The sequence below is a fragment of the Zootoca vivipara genome, chromosome 3, assembly GCF_965207765.1.
Source record: "Zootoca vivipara chromosome 3, rZooViv2.hap1.1, whole genome shotgun sequence".
NCBI lineage: Eukaryota > Metazoa > Chordata > Lepidosauria > Squamata > Lacertidae > Zootoca > Zootoca vivipara.
Genome location: NC_142586.1, coordinates 95,548,614 through 95,573,418, shown reverse-complemented (window position 1 = coordinate 95,573,418; position 24,805 = coordinate 95,548,614). Strand labels below are relative to the sequence as shown.

Here is a 24,805-nt window from a genome sequence, read left to right as displayed (position 1 = left end):
AACCGTAATCCTGAGGACTATCGTAGAACCACTACAGTAGTTCTTGTGGGATGGAACACTGGGGCAGACAAGTCACAACAGTTCCTAGAGTGTCCACTAACAGGAACTCACCTGGGGAACACCTGACTAAGTTCCTGTTCCTAAAGACGTGCAAATGAGATGGACTAGCTGGGACAAAAGCCCCTGACCAGCAGCCATTCTCTCTCTTAGCCTTCTCTCCTTCGATGGGAACACATCTCCAGAGAATCTCCAGTTAGGATGGTTCTCCATCTTGGCCTGCAGCCAAGACAGAGACCAAATGGAGCCTTACTTTACCAAGTAGTCTCCACATGTATATAACTGTAACTTTTCTAAGCAAGCCTGCCTTTCTGAGATTATGCTGTTAACTCAGGATGAAGCTGTAAGTAAACTCTATCTTATTTTATAAACACTGTGTTGTGTATTTCTTTTAAGAGGGACAAAGGGGACTTTGCCAGGAAGTATAATATTGTACAGGTTTTAGCAAACCTGAGCGCACACGCTTTGCTGCGAACAAAAGGGGAATGTCACTCTGCTGATATTGGAAGCATGCTAACACAAGCTTGGATAGGATCTATCTAATAATATATCCTAATCCACATCCCTAACATTCCCACAGTTCTGACTGCCTATATCAAGTTCCCATGGGGGGTTGGACCTTTAAGATCCACAGGCCTCAGGCCAAAAGGTGGAGCTTGAGAAGGACAGGCTGGAAGAAGAGATTCATAAAGGCTCAGTTCACCCCTAACCTTGGTCAGAACAAGTTGCAGTATTCCAGCCGCTGGCCTGCCTTGACCTCATGAGTAGTAACGACCTGATTTAAACAGGTCAAAACGCTGCAGTGGAATGTGGTAATATATGGGTAAAATGCACTATACTATGCGTTTTAGACTATGATTCCAATGACACTTACTTCTGGGTAAGTCTCATTCAATTCAGTAGGACTTCTAGTCCTTATGATTAGGTTTACACTGTTGTGCTCCATGTGCCACTTCCATGTCAATGTGCACAGGATTGCAGGCAAATTTATTGTTCTTATTTCAAGTAGAATACATGCAGACTAGATGGTATTTGAAGAATCTCACATTTAAAAGCAGAGAAAACAACTATTTTTTCTGCGCTCAGTGCTCTGGTTTCTCTTCAGATCATATAAATCTTTCGCCTCTTACCAATTTCACAAAAATCAGCTCAATCAACGCCAGCAAATACAGTTTGCTGATTATCTCCAGGCCCTTTTGGTGAAGCAATATAAGGAATTAACATCAAAAAGGGATTGCACAATTACCGCCTAACATCTTATGTCAGTTTCATCTCAGATCACATGCCATGCACTTTGCTGAAGTATGTTAGGAAAATGGCAATTCAAAAGCCTTATTAGCACACACTAAACGGGAAAACTTGATAGAAATTATGCCTATTGTATTCATTCTAAATTTAGCACTACAGTTTTAAGAGAAGTGCAATTCAGTACCACGTAATCAACTTAAAGAATGGCCGGCTCCCCATCATAGAAATGTAGAGCTCGAAGGAACCCTGAGGATCATGTTGGATAAAAATTCATGGAAACGCTGGAACAGATCTAGTCTGCTATGGCTGACAGTACAGTACTTCTGGTACAAAACATCTGGAGTGAACCGTGTTGGCTACTCACAGCTTCCATTCAATTGTTTGTTTGTTTGTTCTTCCCATTGCAGTTTCACCCCTCATACAAACCTGGTGCGTTCATGGGATCACATTCTAGGTGACGGAGTTCTTCTTTCCATTTATTTGACATGAGCAACTGCAGCACATCAGATGAGCCCAGGGCTGGCCCAAGACATTTTGGAACCTGAGGCAAAAACCACAAAACGGCATCCCCTTCCTTGCCAGGGAAGAAGGGGTGAATGAAGATCTATATCAGGCACAAGCATGGCTGGGGAAACCCAGTCAGATGGGCAGGGTATAAATAAAGTATTGTTTTTATTATTATTATTATTATTATTATTATTATTATTATTATTATTAGCAGGGAATAAAGATCTACATCGGGCTCTGCTGCCCTGTTGATCCTGCCACCTGAGGAATTTGCCTCACCTTGCCTCTTGAGTGTGCCGGCTCTGGATGAGGCCCATAGTCTCATTGACTTGAAATGTTTCATCATAAGGTGCAACCTCATCAGCACAGCATGGCTTCCAAAGAATCAGAGCAAAGCAAATGGACAAATGTCTTCACTTGAGAGCAGAACAAAAATCTTTTCAGCATTACACTTACTTACAAATGGACTTATGCATTCGCTGGACAAACAAACCTGGTGACCAGTGAGGAAACAACAAGGGACCTTTCCTATCAAGCACATAACCAGCAAATAAGCATTTGGCATGTGGGGTTGCCTGGGCTTATCCTTGCTCAACCCACAAAATTTGCCACATGAGTTGCTTATGGGAACCCACATGGGAGCACATACTTAGGTACACACACAAAAAATACCCTTCACTCTACAGAAAGTAACTGGCAACTTTCCTTTCAGCGAACATTATTTCTCTTCAGCGGTCAAGAAACTTCTTTCTTCTGTTCCACTCTCAAAGCATCCCAAACAACAAGTTAATTCTCAGTGTAATCTCTTTCAAGAGGTCTCCAGTATTATCTGCTAATGCCCCTCCCTTCTCTTTCTTAAAAAAATTCCTTCCAGTAGCACCTCAGAGACCAACTAAGTTTGTCATTGGTATGAGCTTTCGTGTGCGTGCACACTTCTTCAAATACAGTACTTCTCTTTCTTAGTGAGTCATAGGCTTGATGATCTAAATCAGTTTGCAGCAGAAAGCCATTTGCTGTATTTACTATAGGTAATTTGCCAAATGCTTTTATGCTTTTTTATCAACACGGTACATCCATTGTTTAGCCCTCTCAATAAATAGGTCTTTTTTTTCCAAGCCAGAAATGTCATAATGCTTTGAGTACATGCATCTCAACCAAACCATTTCTCTTAACATTTTATAGTCTTTGGTTCAGTCATGCACCCTTTCATTTCAGTTCTACACTCAAGTATTCCTCAAACACAGGCAAGAAAAAAGAAAAAAAATGAACTTTTATTCTTTGTCTGCCTTGATTCCACTGAGAACATCTTATGTGACATTACAGTCTTTTACTTTCCGCATTTCATTATACAGAGCCCTTCAAATCTCCTTCTCAAGTTAGAAGCAGTAACTCCTTCTCGAATAAATCTAACCATGCCAGCATTTCTCATCTTCTTGACTCCATTGAAGTATTTGAAGTTGTGCTGTTTCTCTTGACTACTCCCACTTAAAGTCTGGGTTTTATACAGTATAGGGTTGTCAGGCATGGAATGTTGCCAACAGAGAATCAAAAGGGCACAATGATTACGTATGAAAACAAGCACATTTATTGATCGAGACACATGAGTTCCTGGTTGTTTTATATGGCACTGTTTGTTGAGCAAAGGTGTGCTCTCAAGGGAGCACTACAGAAACCCATTTTTAGTATGTAAGCCCTAACTGCTACCATCATTGTTTTGACATTCAAAGACTGACATTGAAATTTAGGGCGCAATTCAATGAATGAATCCCATCAGCAGAAGCCATGTGCGAGGACTTCCACTTGCTCAACAGGGCTTCCTCCCCTCTCCTGCCCCAGCACCCTCTGTGCACACACAAAGTTGTCAGGAGAACTCCCCAGAACAGCATATGGGGAGGAGAGGTGGCATCGTTATTTTTGGCAAGCCAAAATGCTTCCCCTGCCAGAGCGATCACCTTAGCATAGTTACAGGTGGGTAGCCGTGTTGGTCTGATGTAGTCAAAACAAACAAACAAACAAAAAATCCTTCCAGTAGCACCTTAGAGACCAACTAAGTTTGTCATAATAAAGACATTGGATTCTTATCTCATTATACTGTACATGATAAAGCTTTCTTTAGCCATCTCACCCCTGCTTTTTCCTGCAAGACCAATTGCAGTCGTTAACAGTCGTCAACAGGTTTACCACTCCTATCAGCCAATCACCCATTCCCACCACCCTTCCTAGTAATATCCCTCCCCACCCTCTGACTATACATAAGGGTCTGGTGACTTCTGTTTCAGTGCATCTGAAGAAGTGTGCATGCACACAAAAGCTCATACCTATGACAAACTAACTTTTTTCTCTGGGCCACACTTTCAGAATAAAAAATTGCTCATGCCACACCAAATTTCTTCCACAAATTAAAAATGAATAAATGACAATACACTGTACAACACTGGAAAGTTTAAATGTTTCATTCATTGTCCTTGAATCTTCCAGCCACACATGCCATACTCTCCTGCCACACCAGTGTAGCGCACTACCTTTGAAAACCAATGTCTTAGCAAGATGTTGCATTCCTTCCATACTTCTAAAAAATACAAATCATCTTCGTCCATAAAATGAGGAAACCAACCTGTCACTTTTCCATGTATTTCCGTAGGGTTATATATGGAAGAGGCAAAATCAAACCAGGTAACTAGGAGCTCTAAGGCAGTGTTTTTCAACCACTGTTCCGCGGCACACTAGTGTGCCGCGAGATGTTGCCTGGTGTGCCGTGGGAGAATTACTTTATATATAGTCAATATAGGCACAGAGTTAATTTTTTTAACATTTTCTAATGGTGGTGTGCCTCCTGATTTTTTTCATGAAACAAGTGTGCCTTTGCCCAAAAAAGGTTGAAAAACACTGCTCTAAGGTTTATATAGCGCCTACAGTAAGTAGTTTAAAGTACTGTTATTTCTAAGCAATCCTATACACTGGGTAAACCCCAGTGGGATTATTCTGAGTAAAACGTGTATGGGATTGCACTGAAAACTTTGCAACCTGATATCACTAGATACAATGAAAACCCAACATTTTAATTGAATTGGGTCAGATTCAACTAATCCTCTGGGCTAGCCGAAGCAAGCACCAGGGCTCTCATGAGTGGAATAGGGCTTCTCTTCCCCCCCCCCTTCCAGCATGCCCCTGCCTCACCCAAAAAACAGAGGAGGGGAAAGGGGACTGTTTCCGCCTGGCAAGCAGAAACGCTTGCACTCCTGGAATGATCAGAAAAAACATGATTTTGAATTCCTCCCGTTGTGATTTCTCCTTATTCCGCACTGAACAATAGGTCACTTTTCAAGCACTTTGATGCTCCCCTGATTTCAATTAAATTTAAACATGTGTTGAACAGCCGAAATCTATGGTATGGTAAAGAGTTTACCTTTGGGTTGATTATGTGCCTACAATGATTTCACCAACGAAAATGTAAAAAGGGCAAAGTGTTCCCCTCTAAAACATGCATGTTAGGGCCAAGCCACATAACCTTTTTTACTTGACAATGACTTAGGTAACTACTGATTTTGATTGCTGGTACATTCACCATGTTAGAGGGACCCAGGTGGCGCTGTGGTTAAACCACTGAACCTAGGGCTTGCTGATCAGAAGGTCGGCGGTTCGAATCCCTGTGACGGGGTGAGCTCCCGTTGCTTGGTCCCAGCTCCTGCCAACCTAACAGTTCGAAAGCACGTCAAAATGCAAGTACCGTGTTTCCCCTTTTTTAAGACACCGTCTTATAACTTTTTTCCCTCAAAAAAAACACACAGTGGCTTATTTTCAGGGGGTGTCTTTTTTTAAAAAAAGTGCTGGTACAACTGGGACCCACTGGCTCAGGACGCTCAGTGCTTTCTTCTGCGCGCTGCTGGGCACGTTGTTGGCGCTGCCAGTTCCGAGCGCCTGCAGGGTGGGGTGGGGGTGGCAGTGCTTTAAACCCCCAACCCTTTAGAAAGCAATGGAAGTTATGGACCGTAACAATCCTTAAGAGGCGCAGGTCTTAAAAAAACCCCTGGTATCACCCTTGAAGCACAGCCTTCCAAAGTCAGGGGGGAAGAGGTCTGTTTAGACAAAGGAAAGGATCGGGGGTGATTCTGCGCCCTGGGACCCACAGAACTACTTTAAAAATCCCAACCTGGGGGGGGGGGGTGTCAAATAGTGAAGCCCCATAGCCCTGTAGCAACAGAAGGCACATTCTGAAGCACCCGAGCTGTTCGGTTCCATAAAAAAATCCAGGAATTGTAAAATTAACAACAATAATGGGGGGGGCACTCTATCCAAAGAGTTAAGAAGGAATGGGAAAGTGTTGAGTTATATATGGAAAAATATGGAAAGGAAAGTTAGTTAAAGATAAAAAATAAATAATTATCGCAAGGGAAAAAATAACATCATAAAGGGTAATAATATTAAATATAAAATAGACAACACAACAGAAAAAGCAAGTATATGACTAAATGAGATCGCACAGGAGTGAGGGAAGTGGGGAGAGAGGGAGGGGGGTAAGGAATGGAAGGAGGCAATGGTTGGAGGAGGGTATAGGGGGATGAATTAAAGGAAAATTAAGACTGAGAGGCGCATGGTTTTTGTTTTTTAAAGATGCAAAGGCTTGCAATCAGCCAAAGTATAGAGCCCAACATCCAGGAGACTGCGATCTACTTGCGGATTTATAAACTGGAGGTGATCTACCCCCGTTTTATTGGTGTTCAGGTCAGAGTTGTTTTTAGAGAGAGGAAATATCCCATTTTTGAGGTTAAAGTAAAAGTTCCTGACCTTTTTTTTATAATGAGGAAATGCTGCTAAAACTCCGTTCTTCATTCCACGAAGGGGAGAGGGGGCGGGGCCGGGTGCTCAAAGACAAAAGAAATGGAAAAGGAGATAGCGATCAACTGCAGCCGGGAGAGGCAGGGGCTGCAGCCGAGTGCTGCTTCGCAAACAAACGGGGGAAAGTGCTTAGAACCCAGAGAATCCAGCTGAAAAACATGAAGCAGCAACAGCAATTGCACACACACCATCCCAAGCCAGCACAGTAACCAAGTCCCAAAAGCAAGAAAGGACTCAGCAAACACTGCTGCGGCCGACGTTGCTGCTGCCTACTCGGGGAGCTCAGTGCTCTCTTCCGCACAGCGCCTATCACTATGGCTTATTTTCGGGGTACGGTTTATATTTCTCAAATGCTTAGAAATGCTGCTATGGCTTATTTTATGACTACGCCTTAAAAAGGGGGAAACACGGTAGATAAATAGGAACTGCTACAGCGGGAAGGTAAACGGTGTTTCCATGTGCTGCTCTGGTTTGCCAGAAGCGGCTTTGTCATGCTGGCCACATGACCTGGAAGCTATACGCCGGCTCCCTTGGTCAATAATGCGAGATGAGCGCGCAACCCCAGAGTCGGTCACGACTGGACCTAATGGTCAGGGGTCCCTTTACCTTTACCTTTTACATTCACCATGTAGAGAAGTATATATTTCTTTCTTTATTACATTTATATCCCACCTTTCTTCCAGGGAGCTTGAGGTGGCCTGCAGACTTCTCCTTCTCTCCATTTTATTCTCACAACAACCCTGCGAGGTAGGTTAGGTTGAGAGTGAGTGAGCAGCTCAGGGTCACCCAGTGAGCTTCACAGTTGAGGAGGGATTTGAACCCTGGTCTCCCAGGTTCCGCAACCCCTATACTAGACTTGCCATTCCAGTATCTAGAAAATATCTATCCAGAATCTAGAAAATTCCTGACATGCCCTCGTTTTAGGGTGTAAAAATAGGGACCGGGAATGGCAACGCAATGGAAAAAGCAGCGGAAACAGCTCCAAAAGCTTAAACTCTCTCTCTTTTTGTTCCCCGAAAAGCCCAACAATTTTGGTGGTTTCCTTTTTTTAAAAAAGCTCAAACACTATGGGGGTCTTCCTTAAAAAAGCGGGCGTTGAGAATTTTACTTTTTGAAATATGCCAACCCTATACTATACCACACTGGCTGTTCCCTTCAAAATCATCCTAAAGAACCAATAAGGAGGGGGAAACGTTAATAATTGCAAAAAGTTGGGAGCTGGTTATATGAAGGTGATGATAGAATCATAGCATTGGAAGGGACCCCAAGGATCATCTAGTCCAACCCCCTGCAATGCAGGAAATGCATCTGTCCAATACAGGCATAAAACTTGCAACCTTGGCATTATCAGCACCACGCTCTAACCAATTGACTCAATCCATCACAAAGTCAATCTCTGCATCCTTAAGGAATCATTTGACTTGGTCATTATTTCAAGCATGTAAGCGAAGTAACAGAAGCTTGCCGGGGGCGGGATATTGCAGTCTGAAACACTGTATAGTAGAAATTAATCCAGTAATACTTACAGCCGATCATCATCATAGCAACAGCAAAGATCTTCTCTCCATCTGTGGTTGGTGCAATATTCCCAAATCCAACACTGGTGAGACTAGTCATTGTAAAGTATAACGATGAGATATAAACAGAATCCTTGCTTGGCCCTCCTTCCCATTTTCCACTTCCTGACCTGTTAAACTGATACGGTGATCCTATGGATTCGCCCAGCTGGTAGAGCCAACTTTCGTTTCGTATTGTGTTTTTATCCTCATTGATAACTTCATAGTCCCCGATACTGTACCAAATGCAGGCCAGCCAGTGGGCTGCAAGACCAAAGACGCACACCAGCAGAACCAAGACAGCTGCTCCATACTCAATATAGTGGTCCAGTTTCCGAGCCACGCGACCAAGCCGGAGCAGCCTGACTACTTTAAGGGAGCTGAACAGACTGCTGATGCCCTAGAAGAATGAAGCAAAACAAAATAAGCTTATTAGCATTCGGCATTAAATTACTTCTTGTCTTTTGTCAACCATAACCTTGAGCTTTAGACGTCCAAGGTGAAGCCTGGGCAGACCAAAGACATGGCATTCTATAAATACAGTGCATTCTATAAACAGGCAGAAGGATGGAGACTGGGGGTTGTATCCCATGTAGAGCTAAGTTAAAGTCACCTAGTGGTATACTTGTTATACCGGGGGAATGTTGTCACAAGGGAAAACAGAAATACATTGTTGAAGACTGCCGTGCAACAGATTGCACAGCAAGAATCAGCTACTGTGCAAGGGAAAACACAAATGCATTTTCAAAGATTGCTGTGCAACATGAACTAGTTGCTGCGCATACAAACTTTCACTAGTGCAACTTCCGTTTCGCACAAGGGCTCTTGGCGATCGTGAAAGGAGGAAGTTGGATATGGGCCCAGTTGAAAGAAGGTTGTGCTGAAATCCATTAATCGGCCTTGATCTAAATAGGACTTATGAATTAATACTGTCTCTGGATTGCGACACACACAGGTATTATGCAAATGGTTAAAAAAAAATGGCTCTGTAATTTTAAAAACATACATGTCATCACCAGAATGCTGCAAATTCCAGACCCCGGATGACCTACCTGCTCATGGTTTTCCTGTATTAAGTTACCCTGGGTAGCCTCCTGGTTATGAGATTATCACAATAAACAGATGGGACATGGGATATAAACCTGCTCCCTCTGCCATTTTCTTTTCCTATTCCCTCTTTAAATGTTTGTTCATTCCATTGGTTTGCCATTACAAAACATCCTCAGTTTCCAACCCTTTGAGGCACACATTTATTGCCGATGAATAGTCTCACTATTTCAGTGAATTAATATTATTTCACAGTGAAATTGGCTAACACCTATGCCCTGAAAATATGGCATTTCTTGTAATCCCCATTAAAAACAAGAAATTAATTAAGAGCTGTGCAGAGGTTGCAATTTGACTGCTCCTCTGATTCTTCTCCACCTTGCTCCAATATGTGATACACCTCTGGGAAACAAACAACACCTTAACTCTAATTAAAACATTAAAGCAAGATTAACAAAAGCATCACACTAATTATACAACTAGGATCAGCAAAACCAGCAGACCCTTGAGCAAAATCCCCTTCAGACTTTTCCATTAAGCTCCTTCTTATTCACACAAGGTGGGATCTGACAAGCAACAACAGAAAAGGTGAGTGTTTGGGGGTTTTATTTTGTTTTTAAAAGGTATCTTTCTGGGGCTATTTATATTTTAAAATCTGTGTACTACCACAGTAAGATCCCCACTCATGGTGACATACAGCATATACAACACAATCCAATACCTTAAGAAATACGTACACCAAAGCATCAAAAATATTTTGGCCACTCATGGTTTGAGTGGGGCCATGTTTGTCATACCCTAGTGCTAGTCCTCCCCTTCATGGATCAATGCCTTGTCATGGCGAAGGGGCTTGAATAACTCAGAGAAGCTATGAGCTATGCCATGCAGGGCCACCCAAGATGGACAGGTCATAGTGGAGAGTTTTGACTAAACGTGATCCACCTGGAGAAGGAACTGGCAAGCCACTCCAGTATCCCTGCCAAGAAAACTCCATGGACAAAGACAACAGGCATATAAAAGTTATGACGCTGGAAGATGAGCCCCTCAGGTCGGAAGGCGTCCAACATGCTACTGAGGAAGAGCGGAGGACAAGTACAAGTAGATTCAGAGCTGATGAAGCGGCTGGGCCAAAGCCGAAAGGACGCTCAGTTGCGGATATGCCTGGAAGCGAAAGGAAAGTCCGATGCTGTAAAGAAAAATATTGCATAGGAACCTGGAATGTAAGAACCATGAGTGGAGGTAAGCTGGATGTGGTCAAAAATGAGATGACAAGAATAAATATCGACATCCTGAGCATCAGTGAACTAAAATGGAAGGGAATGGGCGAATTCAGTTCGGATGACTATCATATCTACTACTGTGGGCAAGAATCCTGTAGCAGAAATGGAGTGGCCCTCATAGTCAACAAAAGAGTGGCAAAAGCTGTAATGGGATGCAATCTCAAAAATGACAGAATGATCTCGATACGAATCCAAGGCAGACCTTTTAACATCACAGTAATCCAAGTTTATGCACCAACTACCGGTGCTGAAGAAAATGAAATTGACCAATTCTATGAAGACCTACAACACCTTCTAGAAATGACACCAAAGAAGGATGTTCTTCTCATTACAGGGGACTGGAATGCTAAAGTAGGGAATCAAGAGATAAAAGGAACAACTGGCAAGTTTGGCCTTGGAGTTCAAAATGAAGCAGGGCAAAGGCTAATAGAGTTCTGTCAAGAGAACAAGCTGGTCATCACAAACACTCTATTCCAACAACACAAGAGACGACTCTACACATGGATATCACCAAATGGACAGCATCGAAATCAGATTGATTATATTCTCTGCAGCCAAAGATGGAGAAGCTCTATACAGTCAGCAAAAACAAGACCTGGAGCTGACTGTAACTCAGATCATCAGCTTCTTATAGCAAAATTCCAGCTTAAACTGAAGAAAGTAGGAAAAACCACTGGGCCAGTAAGATACAATCTGAATCAAATCCCTTATGAATACACAGTGGAAGTGAGGAACAGGTTTAAGGATTTAGATTTGGTGGACAGAGTGCCTGAAGAACTATGGATGGAGGCTCGTAACATTATACAGGAGGCAGCAATGAAAACCATCCCAAGGAAAAGGAAATGCAAGAAAGCAAAATGGCTGTCCAACGAGGCCTTACAAATAGCGGAGGAGAGGAGGCAAGCAAAATGCAAGGGAGATAGGGAAAGATACAGGAAACTGAATGCAGATTTCCAAAAAACAGCAAGGAGAGACAAGAGGGTCTTCTTAAATGAGCAATGCAATGAAATAGAGGAAAACAATAGAATGGGGAAAACCAGAGATCTGTTCAAGAAAATTGGAGATATGAAAGGAACATTTCGTACAAAGATTACCATAATCAAGGACAAAAGTGGTAAGGACCTAACAGAAGCAGAAGACATCAAGAAGAGGTGGCAAGAATACACAGAGGAATTATACCAGAAAGATATGGAGGTCTCGTACACCTCAGGTAGTGTGGTTGCTGGCCTTGAGCCAGACATCTTGGAGAGTGAAGTCAAATGGGCCTTAGAAAGCATTGCTAATAACAAGGCCAGTGGAAGTGATGATATTCCAGCTGAACTGTTTAAAATTTTAAAAGATGATGCTGTTAAGGTGCTACACCCAATATGCCAGCAAGTTTGGAAAACTCAGCAATGGCCAGAGGATTGGAGAAGATCAGTCTACATCCCAATTCCAAAGAAGGGCAGTGCCAAAGAATGCTCCAACTACCGCACAATTGCGCTCATTTCACACGCTAGCAAGGTTATGCTTAAAATTCTACAAGGCAGGCTTAGGCAGTATGTGGACCGAGAACTCCCAGAAGTGCAAGCTGGATTTCGAAGGAGCAGAGGAACCAGAGACCAAATAGCAAACATGCGCTGGATTATGGAGAAAGCTAGAGAGTTCCAGAAAAACGTCTACTTCTGCTTCATTGACTATGCAAAAGCCTTTGACTGTGTCGACCACAGCAAACTATGGCAAGTTCTTAAAGAAATGGGAGTGCCTGATCACCTCATCTGTCTCCTGAGAAATCTCTATGTGGGACAAGAAGCTACAGTTAGAACTGGATATGGAACAACTGATTGGTTCAAAATTGGGAAAGGAGTACGACAAGGTTGTATATTGTCTCCCTGCTTATTTAACTTATATGCAGAATTCATCATGCGAAAGGCTGGACTAGATGAATCCCAAGCCGGAATTAAGATTGCCGGAAGAAATATCAACAACCTCAGATATGCAGATGACACAACCTTGATGGCAGAAAGCGAGGAGGAATTAAAGAACCTTTTAATGAGGGTGAAAGAGGAGAGCGCAAAATATGGTCTGAAGCTCAACATCAAAAAAACCAAGATCATGGCCACTGGTCCCATCACCTCCTGGCAAATAGAAGGGGAAGAAATGGAGGCAGTGAGAGATTTTACTTTCTTGGGCTCCTTGATCACTGCAGATGGTGACAGCAGTCACGAAATTAAAAGACGCCTGCTTCTTGGGAGAAAAGCAATGACAAACCTAGACAGCATCTTAAAAAGCAGAGACATCACCTTGCCGACAAAGGTCCGTATAGTTAAAGCTATGGTTTTCCCAGTAGTGATGTATGGAAGTGAGAGTTGGACCATAAAGAAGGCTGATCGCCGAAGAATTGATGCTTTTGAATTATGGTGCTGGATGAGACTCTTGAGAGTCCCATGGACTGCTAGAAGATCAAACCTATCCATTCTTAAGGAAATCAGCCCTGAGTGCTCCCTGGAAGGACAGATCGTGAAGCTGAGGCTCCAATACTTTGGCCACCTCATGAGAAGAGAAGAATCCTTGGAAAAGACCCTGATGTTGGGAAAGATTGAGGGCACTAGGAGAAGGGGACGACAGAGGACAAGATGGTTGGACAGTGTTCTCGAAGCTACGAACATGAGTTTGACCAAACTGCGGGAGGCAGTGCGAGACAGGAGTGCCTGGCGTGCTATGGTCCATGGGGTCACGAAGAGTCGGACACGACTAAACGACTAAACAACAACAACAACAACAAGTGCTAGTCCTGCCTTCTGATATCAGTGCACTGAGCAAATTTTTCTGCAAAGGACCACCTTTTCAAGAATAGCTGCTTGAGTATATGGGCTCCATGCAACCAGATCATCCAGTTGTATTTGTGCCTCTAGAAAGCAGAGCCTGGTCCATTAGCAAGGAGGAAGGCTCACTAGAGAATACTGGGTTGCTGCTGTTTTAGCAATATCTCCATGTAACTCAGCTTTCAGGCAATGTGCAAGCTTTCCTATTTCAGAGAACCTTCCATCCAGCAGCATAAAAAGAGAGCAACATTGCAGATGTACATATAGGAGCCCACCAGGATTCAAGTGATTGAAATTGAAGAGTTGCAAAAAAAAAAACGTGCACTGTTGAGAATGAGAATGAGCTTTCTGCAATTTACAGGTGGCATTTGCACAGCTGATAGCAGTCATTTTGCAAGTGTTCTGTATTTGCAAAGAATGTACTGGAGACAGTTGTAGTGGCTGAAAAGTGGAAGCGCTCGAGCTGGTTCTTCAAAGAATTTCCTGGTGTGAAGAATTTTAATTCCCAGGCACACTTTCTGAACACCAGAGCCAGCATTTCTTTTAAGGCTAAAACAAAAAAAGCTTGAGAGGAAATAGTGGTTAAAGTGGTCTCCTGTGGGTGATGGGCAATCTTTTTGCCCATGAACATGCTGAGATGTGGGCTGTTTTGCAATTCTTAACATACTTCGATCTTACCCATGTATCTACTTTTCCGGCATCTTTTCTATTGCATGGGATAGATTGTGCCCTGTGATTCATACATAATGTTTCTCTGTATTTTGAAAGGTCACCCAGCAACTCCAGTCTCGGCTGTTGCTGATGCGATGTTTTGGCATACCTTTTTACCTCTTTAAAGCAGGGGCTGGGAACCCGTGACCCTCTCAATAATCATAGAATTCTGGAGTTGGAAGGGACCCCAAGGGCCATCTAGTCCAACCCCCTGCTACAATGCAGGAATCACGGCTAAAGAATCCCTGACACGTGGCTACCCAACCTCTGTTTAAAAACCTCAAATGAAGGAGAATCCACCCCCTTCCAAGGGAGTCCATTCCACTGTTAAACAGCTCTCACTGTCAGAAAGTTCTTCCTGATGTTTAGTTGGAATTTCATTTCTTGTAATTTGAATCTGAATAATAATAATAATAATAATAATAATAATAATAATAATAATAATAATAATAATAACAACAACAATGCTGTGTTTCGTCCCTACCCTCTGAAGCAGCAGAAAACAAGCTTGTTCCCTCCTCCATGTGACAGTCCTTGAAATATTTGAAGATGGCTATCATATCTCCTCTCAGTCTCCTCTTTCCCAGGCTAAACATGCCTAACTATCTCAACTGTTCCTTGTAAGGTTTGGTTTCCAGACCCTTGATCATCTTGGTCACTCTCCTCTGCACATGTTATTCTGCCCAATTTGGGGATGTCATCTTCAGAGATGTTCCAAATTGCACAGTTTTGGACATTTTGGTCCACCATCTTGATTCAAAATGGCATCCAATGGTATCTAAACTTACAACCTTTATAGTAGAAAGGGGATTTAAACAAAAACAAACACAACAACACAACCTTGGATCAAGTCTGAATACTGGATAGGTGTAGCTGGAGGGTTAAGGAACAGTCTTAATAGGTATTCTGATTGCTGTCAAGGTTTGAGTAATAGTTCGTTATAAGAGAACAAAAAATATCAGAGCACATCTCAAAGCAAGAAACGTGTGCCTTGTAGGAGACATGCTTTCCCCTTCAAATTGCTTATATTTAAAGTGTCCTGTGTTAATGAATATTTCTGGAAATAAATTATTGCTTAATTCTGGTCATCAGGCATTTATGAAAAAGTTTGTTCAGTCATGCTTAAATATCATTTGCGCCAACATTTTTGTTTAGGCTTGCTTAATGCAGTGGAAAATCTCATTTCTTTTGCCCATTAATGTATGTTTTTCATATTAACATATGTTTCCGGGAAAACAGAAATACTGCTGTTTCGTTTTTAATTCATAAATTTGTAATAATTACATTTGTTCCATTGTTTTCCATGAAAAACACATATGCAGCTTTTGCCGAATGCTTAAACAAACCATTAAACCTCTGGGGTCTTGGTTAATTGAGCACAAAGTGTGTGTGTTGGGGGGGCGAGTCAGTAAAGTAAAGTAATTTGTAGATATTTAGAAAAATGCCTACAACCGTGCAGTCCTTTGTGCTTTACTAGTGTTAACTATGAAGCAAATAAAAATGTGCATTAAACATGAAGCAACTTTCCAAACTGCAGAGATAATGTTCAGCTTTTATTTTAGCTTCCCATTTTAAATTCTTGGCTCTACTCCTGATATCACCTACTTCTCATTACGCGAGTCCCACTGGTGAAATAACCGCATTCTGGATGTCAGCCAAGCATCTGACTACAGAAAGAAGTGTGTGCCTTAATGCTAAAAGAAAATAAAGAGTTGAGTATCCTTACAGACACATAGGAATCAGAATTACTCCAGGCATCATCCAAATAACCCAGTTTTATCTGCATTGAGTGGCAGGGGCTCTCTGGAGTCTTGGGGGAAAGTCTCTCCTGTCACTTGCTAGGTGATCCTTTTAGCTCCTGGAGACACCATGAGACCTGGGATCTCATGCATTCTGTGAATGTACTCCATCCACCAATACTGGGCTAAAGCTTCCCCCAATAGAAGCCCAGGGCAGTAGAAAGGGGATATTTGCCAGCTGAGAGGTGATCCTCTGCGAAGCCATCTACTGCCATGGCTCTCACTGCCAGACCAAGAACCCCCAGCTTGGTTTCAAGTAGCAGCCGGTACAGAAGAGGTATAGATACATGGCTAAGTGCAAGCTAAGATATTGATCCAACAAGCAGTACACACACCCTGCGCTTTCCTTCTGAAGTCGCAGGGGTCCCAGGACTGGGCAAGCCAATGCATACCCTCCAACATTTCTCCAATGAAAACAGGGACAACCTAAGGGAAAGTGGGACATTCCAGGATCAAATCAGAACCCAGGATGGCTTCTCTAAATCAGGGACATCCCTAGAAAATAGGGACACTTGGAGGGTCTGCAAATGGGCCCTCCTTTGAATGGGCTGAGTCTGCAAGGTTTGTTCATGCTGGTGTCTTCATGCCCTTGCAGACGGAGGCAGTTTCTGTGCCAACTCAGTATCTGATTTCCTCTCATTAACCTCCCCACTGACAGGAGTAGGTGCCAGGGGGCAACTCCACAGCAGGAGGTATCTGACTAGGGGTGCTTGATGTCACAGGGGCAGAACACTCCTCTGCCAGCCAACCTGCTTGGCCATCATTTCCCCCCAGATTCTGTTCTCCATTCCCTAGACCAGTAGTTTTCAACCAGTGTGCTGTGGCACCCTGGGGTGCCTTGAATGATGGTCAGGGGCGCTGCGGGCAACCCTGGCCTCTGTCCTTCTTTCCTTCCTTCCTTCCCTCCCTCCTCTGATGCCCTATTGCATCCATGCCTCTCAAAGTCTTCCAGAGTTATTTGTTGCAGCAGCCCTGGCTACAAGCTCCCCAGGAGAATGGTGCCACTGAGGCTGGCCAGGGAGTGCTGGTTGCCAGGAGCTGAAGCAGCCTCAGAGCAAGCAAGCAGGTGAGGGAGTCTAGCCAGCCAGTCCACCATCCCTTGCTGTTGGGAATGAACAGACAAGTGGGAGACCAGGCAGGCAGGCAGGCAGGCAGGCAAGTGCTGTGCTGGCCTTTCTTGTGCTTGCTGTGTGCAAGGTGTGCCTGGGAGCTGAGTGCTGAAGGGGAGCCTTTCCACCCTGCAGGCCCAGCAGCACCCACTGCTGCCTCCCAAGGTAAGGTACTGACCTAATGTTCACCTTTGGCCAGTCTTCATTGGACCACTAAGGCTTCCCAGGCCCCTGTGAGGCAGTGTGAGGAGACACCTCTCTTTGGGGCAGGCGGGGCAGCTCAGAGACCAGGGGTGGCAGCCACAGCTGCCTAGAGGAATCACAAAGAGATAGAAGAAGAGAGGAGGCTGAGGGAACACTCCACAAAGAAGGATGTTCAAAAAAGGATGAGAGGCTGCAGGCAAGGGATGGCATAACTAGGCTCCTGAGACCCACAGGGGTGCTGCAGAAAGAATGTACTTGGTCAAGGGAGCCATGGACTCAGAAAGGTTTAAAACCTCTGCCCTAGACTACTGACCTCCCTGCTCTCAGACACATCTTGGTGTCCCAATTTCGCATTCCCCACGTTCCACAGGGTCACCCAGTTCCAACTTCCTGAGCTCCTCCAATTCCTCCTCCGGATTCAACCTTTCCTTCCATTATGGTTCCGTGGGGCTCATGACGTCTACAGAGCCATATGGAACTACTGTCATGCAGTGACCTGCTACTGATGGTCAAAGCCAACTATAAATACTGGTGACCCTTTGGCAGCCAAATTGAATGCCAATGAAGTTATAGCACTGATTATGAAAGGACAACTGTCAAAAAATAAAATAGCCCAGGTTTACCTTTGTGCTGTTCAGTTTTTGCTATTTGTTTGGAATTAAGGAATAGGTTCTCTTGTCAAAGTGACAGGTGGCATGAAATGAAGAGGGATCACAAACACTTTAGGATTCTGATAGAGCAGAGACTGGGACTAAAACAATATGAAATTCACTAAAGGCAAATGTAAGACACACCATCATGCAGAAAAGAAAGAAGGAGGCAAAGATTCAAAAACGGATGAGCACAAGTGCTACTTTTGAAAAGCAGTGCATTCCTACTGGAAATTATAGCAGAAAACCCACTATACAGTCCTACCTTAGAAGTCGAAGGAATCAGTTCCGGAAGTCCGTTTGACTTCCAAAACGTTTAAAAATCAAAGTGCAGCTTCTGATTGGCTGCAGGAAGCTCCTGCAGTCAATCGGAAGTTGTGAAAGTCCTGTCGAACATTCAGCTTCCAAAAATAGTTCACAAACCGGAACAGTCACTTCTGGGTTTGTGACGTTCAGGAGCCAAAACGTTCAGGAACTAAGCTGTTCGACTTCCAAGGTACAGCTGTATTTCTAAGTCCGCTCTGGTTGCGGACTTTTTGGGGTGTGAACAGCACTCTGGAATGGATCGTGTCCACAACCAGAGGTACCACTGTATGTTGGAAGCTGCCCAGAGTGGCTGGGGCAACCCAGTAAGATGTGTGGGGTATAAATAGTAAATTATCATTATGGAATGGGACAGCCTTGTTTTCTTCGGAGAAATGTTGGAGGGTATGAAATTGTAACCATCATGGCTGGTAGGAATCATATCCAAGTTCCCCATCCTGCCACACACAAACAGACTAGGAATGGAGGAGCTGGAAGGGAGAGAAGGACCAGCCACTCACCACACTAAACTAATGAAATTTAAAAGCCTTTCCTCGCTCCTCACCCCATTCACTACTTTTCTCCTCTGACTCTGAAAATTGGTGAGATACCTCATCACCACCACCAATTCACCTTCTGCAAACAGGGTGGCAAATCTGGGGAGCCATTTCCCAATAGCCCTAGTCTGAATAAATAAAAACACCTGGGATTAGAACTTTTACTTATGCTGACCTAAGCAAGACGCTAAAAGCTTTGGACGGCACACTGGGTGGTAAGTGGAGGTGCTAGAATTGTAAAAAAGGTTGTTGTTGGTTTTTTAAAACCTCCGAGTGACTCATGAGCAGGCAAGAGTTCACCTGTATCTTTCCAGTGCCGAAGAAGACTATTCGCATGCTCACTGCAGCAAATGAAATACAGACAATACCAGCAAAACAAACGCTTAGGGCACAAAATACCAAATAGCCTGTGGGGTGAATCTCGCTGAACCCATATGGTCTGTTGTTGTTTAGTTGTTTAGTCGTGTCCGACTCTTTGTGACCCCATGGACCAGAGCACGCCAGGCATTCGTGTCTTCCACTGCCTCCCACAGTTTGGTCAAACTCATGTTGGTAGCTTCGAGAACACTGTCCAACCATCTCGTCCTCTGTCTTCCCCTTGTCCTTGTGCCCTCAATCTTTCCCAGCATCAGGGTCTTTTCCAGGGAGTCTTCTCTTCTCATGAGGTGGCCAAAGTATGGTGCAGTGAGCCGTAAAACTCCTAGGGTGACCTTGGGAAAGTCACAAACTCTCAGCCAGACAGGCTTGTTGTGCGGATCACTTGGGATAACCTTTACACATCTTGCCCTAAGCTCCTCAGAGGAAATGTGTGATACAAATGTGCTAAACAAGTTGATTCGGGTTACACTTGCAAGCACTGAAGAAGACTTAAATCCCACAGTGTCAATTTTCTAACTAGATTTTTCATAGATAAGACACTCTTACCTTGCTGTACACTCTACAGTACATGCCAGCCCACTAACCTGACCAAGCATCAAACCCAATTCATCAAGGACTATGGTAAAAGTATTAAACCAGGATGGTTACTCCTAATCCCATGCTTCAGGGACAGGGAAGCTGCAGGCCTGCAGTTGTCGCTGGGCTACCACTCCCATCATACCTGATCATTGGTTATGCTGGCTGGGGCTTTTCTGTGGTGGCTCCCCAATTATAGAATGCTCTCCCCAGAGAGGTTCACCTGGTGCCATCACTTCATGTCTTTAGGCTCCAGGTAATAACATTCCTCTTTACCCAGTCCTATGGCTATTAAATAATCCATGGCCTGAAAAAGCGTGAGGGACAGGAAAGCTACTATTCTGATGACTATATTATTATTAGGCTGTCTGTCAATATGCCTTTTATTATTTTTTTATCATTGATGTTCTGTCATGCGTTTTTGATGTTGTACATCACCCTGGGATGTTCTGATAAAGGGTGGTATATAAATTGAAATAATAATTAATCAATTAATTAATTACAAATTTTGAATTAATTAATTTGAATTAATTAATTTGAATTAATTAACTCACAGATTTTGAAGAAGGCATCTGAAGAAATGTGCATGCACACGAAAGCTCATACCAATAACAAACTTAGTTGGTCTTTAAGGTGCTACTGGAAGGAATTTTTTTATTTTGTTTCAACTACACGGCTGCCTACCTGTAACAACAGCAAATGCAGTAAATAAAGAGTTCACTTGTAATGTATCAGTGATTCAGTGCTCATTTCTTCTCTTTCCAAAACAGATTTTATCTTAAACAATTGCAAGCGCAATAATAAAGAGTCCACTTGTGATTTACCAGTGGTTCAGAGCTTGGACGTTGTTCCAGTAATCCAACGTTTCATTACTAAAGAGCTTAGTCATCAAGCTTTGTAGTAAATAATATATTAGAAGACAGTATGTAAACGACTTAAAGCAAGGGTATATCGGTCCCCACCTGCATGTTTTCATTGGGAGGAGCATAGAAAGAAGATGATGTTCTTATGTTTGTTGGACTGTTCGTGGTCATGTTGTTCGGATGCCTGATTATCGTCTTTTAACGCAACTACGGTAATCTATTCCAAATTTAAGAATGGAAAGCGTAATGCTGGTGGTCAACAAAAGAGATATAAAGACTCTTTCAAGGCAAATCTAAAAAAATGTTGTATAAACACTGACAACTGGGAATCCCTGGCCTGCAAGCACTCCAATTGGAGAACAGCCTTTACCAAAGGTGTCATGGACTTTGAAGATGTTCAAACTCAGGGGGAAAGGAAGAAACATGCTAAGAGGAAGGCATGCTTGACAAACCCTAACCGTGATCAACTCCCACCCAGATACCTATGTCCCCACTGTGGAAGGACGTGTGGATCCAGAATTGGCCTCCACAGTCACTTACAGACTCATTGTTAAAACTGTGTTCATGGAAGGCAAAAACTGTGTTCATGATTGCCAAAGAAGAAGGTCCTAGCTACCTCAAAAGTCAATGCACACCAAAGCCCACAATTACACTCAATTGACTACTCTTCATTTTAGAACTGTTTGAAATACAGTGGTGCCTCGACTTACGAATTTAATCCGTTCCGAAGGTACCTTCATAAAATTCGTAAGTCGAAAAGCGCCATTAGAAACGCGATTTCCCATAGGAATGCATTGGAAACAGAAAAATTCGTAAGTCAAAGCAACCCCATCTATAAATTCGTAAGTTGAAAAAACCCTATCTAAAACCGCTGCGGTTTCCGTTCGGATGTCGAGAAATTCGTTTGCCCCATTCGTAAATCGAAAAATTCGGTTTTCGGGTCGTTCGTAAGTCAAGGTACCACTGTAAATATGAAGATTCCCTGCTGAATCAGACCAGTGACACATCTAGTCCAGCATCCTGTCCTCACCGTGGCCAACCACCTGATAACAGTAGGAAGCATACAAGCATACAAGCAGGACCTGAGCACAACGGCACTCTTCTGTCCTGCAGTTCCCAGGAGCTGGTATGCTTACGCATACTGCCTCTGACTGTGAAAGTAAAATATAGCCCTCATGGTTAATAGCCACTGATAGCCATGTAGTGACTCGCTGGTACTTATTTCAAGAAGGGTAGTAGCCATGTTGGGCCTTAGGCAGTGAGCACAACAAAGAATCTTCTCGCACCCTAAAGACGAACCTTTATTGTAGTAATAGCCTTTGTGCACTACAGATGAAACAGATTGCAATGCACAAAACTTTATGCCCCAAGAAATTGTCGTAGATGATCAGTGGCGGAGCTGGTGCCCGTTCTGGGGGCGGGGCGTGCCTGCCGGAGGGGCCGGATGTGTGTTCCAGGGCTGTGACGCACCTCCCGGAGAGCTGTGGCGCACGTTCAGAGGGTGGGGCGAGCCTCCCGGAGCGGTGGGGCGCACATTCCGGGGGCAGGGCGCGCATCCTGGAGGGGCGTGACACGCGTTCCGGGGGCGGGGGCGCGTTTTGGGGGCGGGGTGGGCACCCGCGATGGTGCCCCTTGGAGCTCACTGCTCGGGGCGGCCCACCCCCACCGCCCCTATCTTCCTACGCCCCTGTGGATGATAGCCAACTAAGTCATTTTAGGAGTTAAGCAACCTCCAAGTATGACTAACATTGCAGTACAATGCTAACTACGTCTACTCAAAAGTAAGTCCCACTGAATTACCTGGGTACAGCCTTCGTCTTTAATGCGCCACAAGACCAACTGCTGGTTAACCTACTACTGCATTCCCTATGCACCCAGGGGTACTCAAGGGTACGCAGTACCGGCACCTCTTTTGTTGTTGTTAAAAAGTGTGGCACTTACTGTAACAACTTCATGGTGAGTCACGGCACCTATTTTTCTAGGGGGGGAGAACTGTCTTTGCACACTGTAGGCATGCAATCATTGCAATACAATATGGTAACTGAGGGAAGTAGTTTGATTGTGTGTGTTTTTTAAAAAAAAGAAAAACTGCAAACCCTTCAATTTTTATAAACCACAACAAAAAGCATTATCTAATCCCCTCAGTGCATGACAGAATATGAGCAATTTTAGGAAAGTATGGAAAGAGAAGACTATTTATATCTTTCCTGAGCCAAATTAAAAGTGGCAAGCCTATGACAGATTCACATAAGTTCACATTCTCAAGCAGTTCCCCCGCCCCCGCCATAAACAGAATATAGAAATATGTTCTTCCCGTTCCAATGCTATGCACCAGGGACTGCCTATGTTTTACTCTCATTCTTATTTGTTGTCTGTTGAGCACATTTAATGGGAGAAAATACTTCACACTTCTTGTCTCATTCATCTTCTCTCCTCTCTCAACACAGCTCCAGGAAAATTCCCAAGGCTGCCCAATTGGTCAATTAAATGGCCGAGCTAATCTCCTGGGTCCAACTGCTATAGGTTGTTCAGTGGACCAAATAGCTTTCGTTTGGGTCTTTGCCACAGTTGTTTCGGCCATTTATAATTATTAAACTATTTGTTACCATTGTTGGATGCGATTTATTATTTGCTGACATTTTGCTGGGTTGATTATCTTAATATATATATTTCATGTTATGTGCAACGGAGGTTTGTGTTTTATGTTAATTGGTTTAAAGTATTTGTTTCTTAACCATTTTCATTCTGGTTCATTCGGATTGAATTCTTGTGGGATGTTGTTTTTGCTGCATGCTTTTTTCATTTCTGTGGGTTGCAAACTGCCTTGAGTATAGCAATGCAGGATTAAATTAAATTTAAAATGACATTTGCAACATCAACCCAATTAAAATATTGTTTGATTTTAAGAGCATAAAAAGATAGTTCTTAATCATTTCAGCTTTCTCTTGAATTGTGTGTGATTTTATGCTCTTTTTTAAAAGCAGGAATTAGGATAAAGGGAATAAATGAATTACCAAACCCTTACTGGCTACAAACTGGAGCTACCCATGTTCTAATGTTCTAACTCCTTGATGCTCAGGATGATTCCTCTCCCCATTTCACAGCTTTATGCTTGTGTCCATTGCTCTTCAGGTAGCCATTGGACCTTACTGCCTTGGTCAAATTAGTCCAACTGCCTTTGGGCTGTTCAACGTGTCCCAAGACATTCACTGCCTCGACACAGTGAACCACAAAGAGCCATATTCCTTTCTATGCTGTTTAAAGTGTTGCTCTGACAGCCCCTTTCCAAAGCAATGCCAACATTACAAGCTCAATTTGCTCTTCTTTGACAAATGATATCACCATATATTATCCCTGGGGTGTAATTGAGACCTTAATTTCTTTCGGCTTATGTAGGTTGCTCTGCTTTGTCAAGTTTTTTTTTAAGTTTAATGTTGTCAGTTGATGCAGAAATAACACCTTTTCAATAGCAACTCGGAGATAAATCGTCTTTTCTTTCTGCTGCAATAGGGGTTTGGGTTGTGGGAAGATTTAAAGTTGTGCTGCATGTACTTTGCTTTAACAGGTCTGAAGGTATTACTTCTGAAACCAACAAAAAGTGGGATCTTTTCCATGATGGCACCACCAAAGTGGCGGAATGTCCTTTCAAAGAAGGCTCAGCAATCACGGGACACTAGGGCTAGCTATATCCGGTTTTCAACATCGCAATATATCACCAGATAAACATCGCGACATAATATATCACAATGTCTGAAATCAGGATGGAGCTATATAGAGGCATCAGCTGGCTTCACGGTTTCCCCCGCATTGTGATTTTTGCATAGCACACACACACACACACACACACACAAACACATCATGATTCGTGATATATTGCCAGGTCAAAAATTGTGAAACCGGTGTCACGATATGGACTTCAAACTGGATTTGGATGATATGTCGATATGTCGCCCAGCCCTACGGTTCAATGCTTTATTTATTCATTTTTTTACAAGGTTACTGATAACTTTTGTGTTTTGCTGGCTGCTTAGAAATGGTTGACTCAGGCAACAAGAAAAGAGAGCCTGGCTTACAAATGGGGTGGTCTGGTTGCCAAAGGCAAAAGCTGTGTGCTCCAGCATCTTCAAAATGTAATGCAATTTGCAATACGGTATTTTCAGACATCACAAAATAATCAAACAAACACACATCTTTTCATAAACTTTGGAGTTGTTTTCTCCACTGGGCTTGGACTATCATACATTTCTTCAGACCGATAAAGAATTCCTCGCCCAAAGAAATAATAATAATGAGGGACACTTATATAAAGCAAGTTTCCAC

The 24,805-nt window shown here is 43.3% G+C and overlaps 1 protein-coding gene across 1 annotated transcript in view; it reads right to left on the bottom strand.

The window, feature by feature from the left end:
* KCNH1 (potassium voltage-gated channel subfamily H member 1) overlaps nt 1–24,805 on the bottom strand; it is a 128,720-nt gene that overhangs the window by 56,421 nt on the left and 47,494 nt on the right. The window contains exon 7 of the mRNA XM_088667061.1: nt 8,175–8,604. Coding sequence (XP_088523187.1) covers nt 8,175–8,604 — 430 coding nt within the window. The remainder of the gene's footprint in view (nt 1–8,174; nt 8,605–24,805) is intronic.